At 39.0% G+C, this 13101-nt stretch overlaps 1 protein-coding gene across 1 annotated transcript in view; it reads right to left on the bottom strand.

The window, feature by feature from the left end:
- Window positions 1–12634, bottom strand: part of LOC134821774 (RNA polymerase-associated protein CTR9 homolog) — a 33897-nt gene extending 21263 nt beyond the window's left edge. The window contains exons 1-9 of the mRNA XM_063832539.1: window positions 11522–12634; window positions 11253–11363; window positions 10022–10216; window positions 7279–7419; window positions 6798–6938; window positions 6443–6575; window positions 6098–6189; window positions 5735–5836; window positions 5510–5599 (exon numbers count right to left, since the gene is read on the bottom strand). Coding sequence (XP_063688609.1) covers window positions 5510–5599; window positions 5735–5836; window positions 6098–6189; window positions 6443–6575; window positions 6798–6938; window positions 7279–7419; window positions 10022–10216; window positions 11253–11363; window positions 11522–12619 — 2103 coding nt within the window. The 5' untranslated portion in view covers window positions 12620–12634. The remainder of the gene's footprint in view (window positions 1–5509; window positions 5600–5734; window positions 5837–6097; window positions 6190–6442; window positions 6576–6797; window positions 6939–7278; window positions 7420–10021; window positions 10217–11252; window positions 11364–11521) is intronic.
- Window positions 12635–13101: the final 467 nt, after the last annotated feature.

Below are 13101 nucleotides of genomic sequence, written 5' to 3'. Positions count from 1 at the left end.
ATAATATTCCAATCTACCAGCTAAAAACAGTACATATCTTCAAGTCTTCTACTTTTAGCTGACATTACGCAAAGTCTCACAATGAATACTGACACTAAAAATACACCACAAAATGTACTAATTTTAACTGTATCAACTAGTAACATGCTTGTCAAAGTAATCAATGTTCGTACAATAGCTGCTTACCTGAGAGCTGTGAGTTATCAAGTACACTCGCAACATATCTCATATTTTTCATTTTACACGCACAAAGTGTTCAGGGAACAATAGTTGACCCGTGAGATCTATATAAAGCCCCTCAGAAACCAGCATCACATCATGTGACCTGGTTTCAGAGGAATTTGTTTCCCTTTGAATCAATCAAACTAGATGAATTGTTGTAAATACTGAGATCAAACTATCAATCTACAGGCTATCGTCAAACATGTTGCAAGGCGTCATCTTCAGTGACATAAGCCCTAGAAATTGTAAAAAGTTAGTAAAACCCAAAATTCCTTTAAAAATCTGAACACTCTTAAAACGGTTATAAAGTTAAAATTAAGATGTTAGGAGTAATGGAAGGCCAAAAGGATTTATAGTGTTAATTCCCAAAGGTTTTAAAGTCTTGAGTAGTTGAATATATTTATGTTCACGGACATCCAAAGTTTTAGGACTAGAATTATCAATAATTGACACATTAAAAATTTTGTTAAAATCTTCCCTTTGTCTAAAACCATGATCCAACAAATGTAAACCCAAACTATATTCATCACTTGTTTCATCTACCTTATCACCATTTAAAAGTTTATAATATTTGACCCTATGTTCTCCAGTCCTAACCCGTAGAGATCGAGTTGTGCGACCGACGTAAGCCTTTCCACAGACACTACATTGGAACAGATAAATGATGTTGTAGCTGTTGATGCTGTAGCAGTTAATCACTCAGTAAACCTTATAACTGAATCTCTAAAACTTAAGCATCATGTCTTAGGCATATTCATAGACCTTAGCAAAGCTTTTGATACAATAGATCATGGTACATTACTTGTCAAATTACAGGGCTATGGGATACGTGGGGTGGCAAATGATCTTATAAAAAGTTACTTAACAAATAGATCACAATATACTGAAGTTGTTGGTGAGAAATCTGACGCCTTGAAAATACAGTTTGGAGTCCCTCAGGGTTCGATTCTTGGACCTCTCTTATTTCTCCTATATATTAATGATATCGCCAACAGCTCCAGTTTGGGATCATTTGTCACCTTCGCTGATGACACCAATGTATTTGTGACTGGGAAATCTAAAAAGGAGGCATACATGCGTGGTAATTCTCTTTTAGCTAGTTTATATTCCTACATGCGAGCAAACAAACTCCATGTCAACATGTCTAAATGCTGTTTCATTCACTTTAAACCAGCATCGTCCTCCCAGACTGACAATAATTCTGAATATACTCTAACCATTGATAACTTTCCAATAAAACAAGTTGCATCTGCTAAGTTTCTGGGAGTCGTCATCGATGAAAAGCTAACCTGGGAAGAACATATAAAATCACTTAGGCGTTCTCTCAGCCATGCAACATCAACTCTCTGCCGCCTACGCTGCTCCCTCCCAGATTTCTTACACCGCCAGTTGTATTACACTCTATTTGAATCACACCTCTCCTATTGTATCACGGTTTGGGGTGGGGCAGCCAAAACTCGTATAAGTTCTGTATTCAAAGCACAAAAATATTGTCTCAGGGTACTGTTTGGCGACAGGGAGGCATACCTAGATAAATTTAAGACCTGTGCTCGTGCTCGACCGTTTGGCAACCAAAATCTGAACAAAAAATTTTTCTTGAAAGAGCACACGAAACCTTTGTTCAAGGAACACGGAATACTTGCCGTCCAAAACCTGTACACTTACCATTGTTTCCTTGAGCTCTATAAAATCATGAAATTCCGTGCTCCGATTTCCCTCCATGAAAATTTCACCTGCTCAAGTAGGAAACCCACCCTTATACTAAGCCAAGCAGACCCCCCTGACAACTTCAATAGCAGAACGACTCGTACTTGGAACGTAATTGTGCCTAAGCTTGGTATACGTGACTACTGTCTAAGTGTGGCCTGCCTGAAGTCTAGGATGAAGCAATCACTGCTCGTCAACCAGCATAACCATGCTGATCTTGATTGGACAAACAAAGATTTCGAATGCTCTAATCTAAATTTTGACATTAAGTCTACCCTAGGGTCCACACATCCAAAATGATTATCTTGAAATTGAAAATTAGCTGGGTGTGCATTTTCCTTTGTCTTACTAACGTGTGTGAGCGCAGTGTAGTGAGAAAGTGTTTTTAACAGATTTATTATTAGACTTAGGATTATGATTTTTAATATATTACATTGATATAAGATTTATTTTTGATAGGTACTTAATAAAGTTGATGAATTTCCCTCCCTATTAAAATTTTTAAACCCATTTAGTGAAAATTGATAAACGAAGATCTAGATATTGATACATATTATAACCAACATTGCTTATATTCTGCCTTGTAAACAAAGAGCAAATCTTCTTAATGCCTTCTTCCTGTCCTAAAACTAAAACTTCATCCTATTAAAGTAAAGGCCAGTTGTTACCACAAGCTATTATACCGTCCCTCTCAAAAACATGCCTCAGCCTCCATCAAAAACAATTTTAGTTTTCAGTCCTTCTAGTTTCCAAAAATCTACCGAGCTAGTGTTCTGGTGTGCACAAAAGCCCCTAAGCCCGTGCATTCCTTGCCCCGCTAGCTGCCAGTCCTTGACAAACTTCCAATAGCAAAGATCAACTAGTCATTTACAAATTGAGCACTATACAATTTTAATTGTTTTAAATATTTGACTTTGTAAAATGAGCTAAAACATTGATTTATTAGTTTCATTGATTTATTAGTTTCATTGAGCTCTGGCAGTTTCCAGGGGAAGCTTTAACCTTCTTGCCGTTCACTTTGAATTCACGGGTGCCTTTGACAAGTTCACAACATTTGCATCTTGGCACATTGCATTTGCTGGTTGGGCCATGTTGAGCTCCTAAAGCAAGTTCTTTCAATTTGACGAGGCGAGATTTTAGGCTTGGCCCTGTTTTCTTTGTGTAACTGAAAATTGTCTTCCTAGGCATGGCGGATGTTGAGGAGGTCTCTTGGGATGTTTCAGCAGTGTCACTTTCACTGAAACTCCTCGTTCTTGAGAGGTGTTCTTCATACTTCTTAGTCACAGACACCAGATCATCATCACTACCATAAGTAGATATGACCCTGATTGGAAGATGTAATGATGTCTGGTCATCCGGAGCCTGAACTTTGCGTGACAGTGATCTTGCTGTGTTGAGGACCTTATTACTGATGTTCTCAATCATTTTTCTAGGGTAACATGCGGCAAGGAAGGCTTTTTTGAGGTTGTTGAGATGTCCTTCCAGGCGTTCTTGGCAGTTGATGATCCTTCTGAGTCTAAGGCATTGAGAGTACACGATACCGGAATAGATATGGTTAGGGTGGGAGCTTTTAAAATGTAGATATGAACGGGAGTCTGTTGGTTTTATGAACAAATCCGTTTGGAGGGATCCTAAGGAATCGAAGGTGAACATTATGTCAAGGAAAGATACGTATTTACCAGGATCTTCTATTTGGTATTCATCAATGATTAGGCCATGGGAGAGGAGTGCTTTGTTAACATCTGCAATCCAAATTTTGAACTCATCTGTAGTTCCCTCAAACAAACCTGCTCCGTCGTCAATGTAACGCCTGGCTGATACGATCTTATTCATGAGCTCTGGGTTACTATAAACACATTTGTTCATTAGGTAGTAGACTGCTATGTTTGCGATTTGGACACATAGTGATCCACCCGTAGGGATACCGATGAGCTGTATGAACCAATTTTGATCGAACACCCCAGCAGAGGATCGAAGGCTCAATTCCACCAATTTGGTGAGCCATTTGCAGAAATCTTCAGACCAATCTTCTCTGCATGATGACATAGCGGAATTCAGGGCCTCTATGACGAGGGGTGGTGTTAGAGAATCATAGAGGGCCTTAAAGTCGTAGGTAAATGATCTGAAGCCTTTCTTCTGTACTGGGGAATGTTCACTATCCACGAAATCCAACCATTGAAGGGCATCAGTGCTATCAGTCAAAAGGTCAGAGCAGAAATCTTTTTCAAGATCCTTCAGGTATTGGCTAGCGAGGAAAACATCACTGCGTTTTGTGATTCCATCCTGGAGTGCCGTGATGAGCCTGAAGGGGGGTTCGACTCCTGGTTTAAGGTCTTCCTTTTGAAGTTTGTGGATCTTTAGGGTGGGGTAGAAATAAGCTTTACCAGGTTTGAAGTGGGAAGAAGTACTCTTGTTGTTAGTAACTGTACCATCAATGTTTAGATTGTTGGTAATACCCATGATGTCTTTAGCTTCTTTTGGTGTAACAAAGTTTTTCTTTTTTCCCTCGATCCATAAATCAAATAGTTCCTGGTGTAGGTCTTGCGTAGGGTCTTTAGCGAGCTTTTTATACAATAGGGGGTTGTCGAGCTTTTCCTGTGTTCTTCGCTTTAGCATAGCTGGGTCCACTAGTAACACGGCTCCACCTTTGTCAGCTGCAACTATTGCAAGTTTTTCATGTTTGATCATTCTTTCTAACCATTTGAGGCCACGGGACTCCATCTTGTTGAGGTTTTTAGGCTGTAGATTAGTTTTAGGTCCTCTAATGAGTTGCTGATCTAAGTCCGCTGCCATGGTGTTTGTAATCTCATTGATGGATTGGTCCTCACTTGGGGGCTTTCTACCGTAATACTTCCTTGATAGTTGTGGAGGTAGTCCAGTTGGGGCGGTCTGTTCCAAATCAAGCGTTGATAGGTCCTCACATGATGTTGTAGGTGAGCTGTTGAGGCTTCTTGTTGAGGCAGTTACGATTCTGTTTATTGTTAAGCGCATGTCCAAACGAGCCTCCTCCGTGTCAACCTTTGGGGTTGGTACAAAACCTAGCCCTTTGTTTAACACTGCTATTGCTTCAAGTGGAATTTCTTCTCCCACATCCACTAGTACCACGACACTTCCTTCGTCTAAGGCCTTTCGAGCTTCTTTTTCTATTCTTCGGTGACCTGGTTTCATACAATCACGGAGAACCTAGCCGGCACTTAACCACCAGTAATAGATAGATTCGAGAGAAAAGGCGCTTTACTTGTACATGGAAAGCAGTTGTAAATTGTAGTTTAATTCAACTGTTAAATTCAGGCTTATAAACTTTTAATCGTGTAAAAACGAAAGTGAACAGTTAGATGAATTGTTTATTACCGCTGAAAGTGAACAGTTCGATGAATTGTACATATTACCGCTGAGAATGAACAGTTTGATGAATTTTACATAATATTATCGCTGAGAGTGAACAGTTAGATGAATTGTACATATTATTACCGCTAAGAGTGAACCGCTATGAGAACTGAGATAACGTGACCAGATAAACTTTAATATGACTTTTATATTTATTATATATAACTTAAACATTAAAATTGACTATAAGAACCTGTATGGCAGACACGTATTGTTTCTGTTCAATGTAGATGTGGGCCAGGTTAATCCACACGTCCGGCATTTCCGCTGTAGCTTCTCGTACCTAAATAATTAATAATAATAATTAATTGTATTTTCATGCTTAGTTTAACGCGCCGACTGAAAAATGATCAATTCATGTCAACTTAGGATACCGAGCTACTGAGCTTCTAAAGTAATATTTCTTGAGATATGGCACCTGTGCAAAGACGTCCCGCGCCTCCCGAATGTGTCCCTTGACAGCAAGCACACAGCCAATACCGTTAGCCGCGTACATGTTCCTTGGATCCTGTCGTAGCACCTGTACAGAAGGGTAATTATCAGCACCAGTTTCAGTTTTTAAATTTCTTTTTACGTTTTTTATAACTTCTGCAGGACGTACCAAAGTTCTTGGAATTTGGCAACATAAATTACAATGTATGCCCACATGTCAGGAAACTTCATACATCCTTTTAAAACCGATTAACAAATCAATTATAAAATCAATAAACTAATCAATGAATTATTAAATTAATTAACTAATGAATTAGCTAATTAATTATAAGATAAAGTGTAAGTTGACCTGTTTAAAGAAGGCCAGGGCCCGCTCCTGGTACTTTTGCTCCTTGTCCCTGTCCCGGGTTGGCTGGTAAAGCATCTGCAGCCACACATTACCTGAACAACACAGAATTGTAATTTGGGTACACCACTCAAGTTCACACTAACGTATACCCTCAGGGTTAGGGCTTATTATCTTAATGCAATAACACTCAACATGAACAGTTACTATTCCAGCCCCCTTTTTGCACACTACTATAGTAGTAAAATGAATATTCATTTACTATTTAGTAAGCACCTAACTTCGAAAGTAACATCAGCGTCCCTGTTAAATACCCATATTTGACTTATCTGCAGATAAGTGACTAACCTATGGCGAGGATAGAGTAAGAATCTTTATCATTGGTCGTCTTAATAATCCTTTCAAACTTCTTCTGGCCTGGGCCCCATTCTTGTTTTGAAATGTGGAGGTTTCCGATCAACGTCCAAGCATCAGCGTTATCCTAGGAAATGGAGATTCGCATCAGGAGCTCTTTTTAAAATTTGACACTTTGGATTTACTGATCTTTTATGAACTCTATCTCGCTATCAGTAACAATTCAACTTATGTCCCCTTCATTTACATCCCCACGATATATAAAGTAGATAACCACCTTTACTAGAGTAGCAGAGTGTAGTTGAGTGTGCACTATAACAGTATAACACTCTGCTACTAAAGTACTTACCTGGTTTATCTGAAGGGCATCTTTGAACCAGTTACTAGCCTCAAATATCTGCTCCCTATCTCGTGCTATACATCCCAGCCTCAGGTAACAGTCAAGGTAGTTGGGATGCTCTTTAAGCACTGCCTTGTACAAATCCTCCGCCTGGGGTGGTGTTTAAGTTATATAGTGTTGATTTAACTTAATAATTAATTTAATTTAGCCCGCCAGATGGGTATAGATATACAGCACGTGCTCCCCACGAGCTCCCCACGTGTTCCCCACGTGTTCCCCACGTGCTCCCCACGTGCTCCCCACGTGTTCCCCACGTGTTCCCCACGCCCCACACTCCACATGGATGTCGATAACAAATTACACTAAGACTGGTATATTTTCAGTTTCAAGTGCTAGCTTTCCCTATATAATTATATTATATATAATTATATATAAAATCGCTTAAAATGTCTACAATACCACCGTGAAACAACTAAATAAAAAGTCAAACCTTTCCGAACTCGTGAAGGGCTTCGTAGAGCCTGGCTAAGTTGTAAGTTATAGTGACTGTTATAGCGCTCAGGTAAGCCTCGTCATTCTGCAGCTCTCTCTTGCAGTAATCCAGTGCTGTTTCGTAGTGTTGCAGACACTCCTGCCAGGGTGAAATGTTTTTTAGTTGTTTGAAAACAGGTAGATAGTGATTGTCTTGAGCAAAACTTTGCAAAACTCTACTTTATTGAGTAAAGCTTTACTTATTTACCAATAATGTGTTGAACAATTTAAATATTTTGGTAAACACTAAACACCAACTGTAGTCACAGATAGACTATATACTTTGCAAGTCCAGGAGCAAAGCACTACTGACTGATGCAAGGTCATATGCGGGAACTAAGCACCGCAGTGACCACAAGCTTGTAGTTGCAAAAGCAGATTTTTCCCTGCGTTATAGTTTCTACAGGAAGAAGAGGACTACTCAGAAGGCATTCAACACAACCACTCTTGTAGGTAGCATTGCAGCGCAACAACAGTTTAAATCTGCACTTACTGTTAATATCAACCAACTTGTATCTGAACCTGACTATTCTTCTAATGATACTTGTCAACAGTTCGGAAAACTATTTAAAAGTATTGAGACTGCTGCCATCTCCACTGTGGGTCTACGCGAGCCACAGCAAAAGAGACACCACTCTTCTGATAGTGAAGTTGTTGAAATGTCAGAGGAAAGAAAACGATTGCTACAACTTCTGAATAATAATGAATACAGAGACAGAAAAGACTTGAGATCAAAAATTAACAAACTCTCAAATAACATTAAGAAGCGACTGAATACTCTCAGAATAGAAGTTGCAAACAGTCTTGCAGACTCTATCAATAATACAGACGACGGCCGTAAAATGTTTGAAGCTGTCCGGCAACTATCAGGTAACAAGAAATCAGACTCCATCTCTGTTTTTAATGACAAGAATCAACTGGTAGATAATGAGAGTGACAAAGCTGACATTATACGCAACTATTTTGAGCAACCCTACACAGGACCAGACAGTGAACCTCCACTTGAGCCGTTTGTTGGCAGTCCTCAGCCACTAAACAATCCCATAACATCCTTTGAAGTGGAACAAGCTGCCAAAAAGCTAAGAAATGGTAAGGCTGTTGGTCCTGATGGTATACCAAACGAATTCCTTAAACACTCCCCACCTATTTTCTATTCTACATTTGCACAACTGACCAATCAATCTTTTGAACGTCATGAACATGTACCTTCATTCACTGAAGGATTCCTTACCCCACTGCAAAAACCTGGTAAGCCACGTGGACCTTTAAAAAGTTTGCGCCCTCTTTGTCTTTTAAACGGCACCAGGAAGATATTGTCCATGATAGTCCTTAGACGCATTCAAAGACAAGTTTCTCAGTACACTGGACCTTGGCAAAATGCCTACAAGCCTGGCCATAGCTGTGCAAATATTGTTTGGACACAACGGATCCTAGTTTCAGTTGTAAAGGAGAAACGCTGGTCTCTACACAAAATGGGTATTGATATGTCATCTGCATTCGACACCATTAAGAGATCAGTTTTGCTAGAACTTCTTGCTGATGCTGGTTGTAGTGAAGACGACATCCGACTGGTAAGGTACCTACTCTCATGTACCAAACTGAAGATTAAAGTGAGGTCTACCGTATCAGGGGAGTTCATTGTCACGATAGGTGCGTTCCAAGGTGATAGTTTGTCTGGAAACCTTTTCACCCTGTATTTGGCTGGCGCACTTTACCACCTTCGTGCCTTTATGTCTTATCTAAGACCCAACCCTCCGTTTGCTGAAAACCTGCTACCTCTTGAGTGGGAGTACGCAGACGACGCAGACTTCACAGACGTGGATAAAAAGAATTTGGAGTCCATGTTACCAATATGCAAGGAGATATTGGAGGAGTGGAATCTTTTTGTCAACGAATCAAAAACAGAGTTCACACATATCTATCTGGCCGAGAAGAACGAAGTTGATGACAAAGGAGAGCCACTTTGAGGAAGAGAGCCCTGGAGATCATCTATCTCACTTGGTTCCAAATTGTGCAGCAACGAGGACATAAAAAGACGATGTATTCTGGCAAATCTTGCTTTCCAAACCTACAAGAAAGTTTGGGAACAAGGTAAACGCATACCTCTTAAGACCAGACTTAAGATCTACGAAGCCCAGGTGGTCTCCGTCTTAATGTATAATTGTAGCTGCTGGGCAGCTTCAAAGCAGCTACTGAGTAAACTGGATATTTGCCACAGAAAGCATCTGAGGCAAATCATCAGAATGACTTACCCTAATATAATCAAAAACGACACCCTTTACAAGAGATGTGAAGTGGTTCCACTCAGTGAGCGTGTTGCATGATATGTGCACGATGGAGGATGCTCGGACATGTCCTTCGCAGTGATAACAACTCACCTGCACAGCTTGCATTACACTTTGCAGTAGAGAGTCAGAGTACTAAAAAGGGTAGAGTAGGTAGACACCAGTCGAACTTGCTTAAGACTATTAAATTTGATTTAGGTAGCAGGAACATTCCATTTGTAAATACAGACGATTTGTACAATTTAAGACTTTTAGCCTCTGATAGAGCGGGATGGAAGAAGTTGTTATAGCTTGTGTATCAGTTTTTATTTTTTTCTGGCTACTTATCAGATCTTTAAGATGTTCATTCATGTTCTATTTTTGATTTGAATAAAGTTATATAATAAGTTCTTTAATTAGAAGCTTACAGTAACTTACCTCATATTTTCCCAGCTGAAACAAACAAGAAGCAATATTATTGAGTATCTCAGGAGGGACATCTACATGGACGTTATCCCTAATGATCTGGGCAGCAGTGTTGTAAGCGTTCAATGCTTCTGTCACGTCACTGTTTTGTAGGATACCGCCAAGTTCAATCCATGCCTCAATATCTTCAGGACATTGAGTTGTCACCTGAATGAAATGTGCGTTAAAGACAATCAGGCAACGTTAATCAGGAACGGATTTATTACTTTTAAATTATTAAATATTTAAATAAAAATATATTTTATCATTTGTCCATTTTTATTTAGCAGATCCTAAACCCACTGTTAAACGCAAGGTGATTGTTTGGAAAAGTGTATAGAGGTGATGAAGAGTGGCGCTCTAACAAAACTTTAGGATCGTTGATGTGCACTGTTAAGGATATCAAGAATCGAATATTCCTTGGTAATGTTGCCTTTAGTAAATTTCAGAAAGTTTGGATGAAGAGCAAGATTTCAGTCCAAAGGAAGATCAAAATCTACGAGGCACAAGTAGTCTCTATTCTACTCTACAACTGCAACTCCTGGGCTGCACCACTAGCTTCGTTGAATGAACTTGATATTGCTCATCGCAAACACCTCCGAAGAATCCTCAACATCAGATGGCCTACTGGGGTTATTTCTAATGAGGCACTCTATGCTCGTTGTTATGTCACTCCCTTGTCTGTGAGAGTCTATAAGTTTCGATGGAGAATGTTAGGACATATCTTAAGAGGACAGGAAGACTCACCAGCATACACCTCTATGTTATTTGCTATAAATTCTGATATTTTTATGGAAGGGAGACGGGGTAGACCATGTTTAAACTTATTAGATGTTATTAGAAAAGACTTGACTAGTAGAAATCTTGATATTAGACTTAAGAATTTGACTGATTTCGAAGACCTTAGATTTTTAGCTTTAGATAGGGAGGAGTGGAAGAAGTTAGAAGATGGTTGATGTTTTTTGTTTTCTTTTTTATGCGTTTTGATATCTATAAGGTGCCTAGGATGCTCTTTTAAAGAGATATTTCGTACTTTGAAAGATTTACTACTACTATATTTTATCATAATTAGCATAATTATAGCATAATTATCAAATTCATGCTGATTGCTGGTTGACCAACGTTAAATCACATCAAAAGTAACTAAACTAAAAAAATCCAAATTCAGGAAACTAAGTGTTTAAATATTTAAATTATTTTAAACCTTTTGAAGGAGAATCTTTGCTTGATCTCTTTTGTCACTGTCGTCACTTTGACTGTACAGACTGCCCAATATTTTCATTGTTTCGTTGTTGTTAGGCTGAATCTTCAACACCTGAAGGATACATTTAATTAAATAAATTATATTTTATGATTAAAAGCAAATTGTTAGTCTAAAAGCCATCCATCAATGATAAGGAAACGATTTTCATGGCTAAAAGATATTGGAATTGTAAATTGAGAAAATCTGCATGACCATGCAGAAAACTGTACCTTTTCAAAGCATAGTGCAGCATTTGCATAGTCTTCTCTGAATATGTACATTTGCCCCAACCCAAAGTGTGGTAAAACATATGATGGGGAAGCAAACTGAGTGGACTGATAATAGTACTGAAATGCTTGGTCATATTTCTGCTGATTGTGATATGATCGAGCCAACTGATAGCAACTCTCTGCCCGAATCACCTCAACCTCAGTTCCTTGCAACGAATGCTGGGCTAAATGCTGAACTTTTTGATAGTCTTTTTTGAAGAAGAAATGATTGGCAAGGTGGTTCAAAGTCATTGAATTAGCAGAGTCTATACCATAAGCTTGTGACAAAAGTTTTACTCCTTTGATCAGCTTATCTTTGTCACCAGAATTCAAATGCAGTATTGCTAAACCAATCAACGAACCAGTGCTCCTTGGATCAAGTTCCAAGGCACGCTCAAAAGCAATCTGGGCTTTCTCTGTGTTCCCAAGTCTATAAAAGCATAGCCCCATGCCTAAACGAACTGAAGCAGGGCAGTTGTCATTGCCTTTTAGTGCCTTTTTGAAGTGTCCCAATGCACCTTTGTAATCTTTCTTATTGAACAAAATACAGGCTTTACCCATATTAGCTGCAATGTGTTTCTCTGATTTAGCCAACACAAAGTTGAACTGAGCATCTGCCTGATCTGTCTTGTCACCCTCAAGAAGGCAAAAGTGAGCCCTACCAACCAAATGGTTTTGGTCATACATAATGATCTTATCAGCTTGTGTGTACAAGGAGGTAGCTTTTCCAAAGTGTTTCTTTCTGGCTTCTTTATTTTTCTCTTTTCTGCCGAGACTTACATAATGAGCAGCCAAAGTATCCAAGGCAAGCATTTTATCTTTCTCCTGCTCGCGGTAGTCAGTTGCAGCATCTTTATGACAGTTTTCAAGAAGCAGCACAAAGTCATGCATTTTTTCCTGCTTATAATAATGCTTTGCTAAAGTAAGCCAGATGTGTAAAGGAACATTTTCAGTCCGCAGGATTCCAAGAATCTCTTCTCCCTCCGGCAATTGTTCCAAGTCAAGTTCAATAACTTCATCCGTGTCCCGCAAAGGAATCTCTAAGCTCTTTGACTTCATACCTAATAAGGTATTTATTATGTTGATGATTAATTAAATAATAAGCTATAGATATTCCTGGGCATGGTGACATCATGATAATACCTGTAACTTAAAACCCATATTTGAAATAACTAAATTAGGGTATGCAACATAAGGAAGTATAATGTAAGACGTGAGTAGATGCAATGTAAGTAGATTTATCTGAACAGTGCAGTTAGGATCAGGAGTAGTACAATAAAATTAACGTTAACTAAAAAAGTATTGAAATTGGATGTTTAGATGCTGCCTGGTCAAGATGAACCAATTTCAATCACTTCAGTCTTCAAGGCTTAAACCTAAGCAGGGACAAAAGGATTTCACGATTATTTTGGCCAAATTTCGCGGTACCGCGAAATTTAACAGGCTATACATTAAACTACACATAAAATTTGTCGCGGAGAATGGAAAATTTCGCGATTTCGTACATGCCGCGAAATCCTTTTGTCCCTGAACCTAAGCTG

Source organism: Bolinopsis microptera, chromosome 10, assembly GCF_026151205.1.
Source record: "Bolinopsis microptera isolate Bmic1 chromosome 10, MBARI_Bmic_1.0, whole genome shotgun sequence".
NCBI classification, from domain to species: Eukaryota; Metazoa; Ctenophora; class Tentaculata; order Lobata; family Bolinopsidae; genus Bolinopsis; species Bolinopsis microptera.
This window is presented reverse-complemented; position numbering and strand designations above follow the sequence as displayed.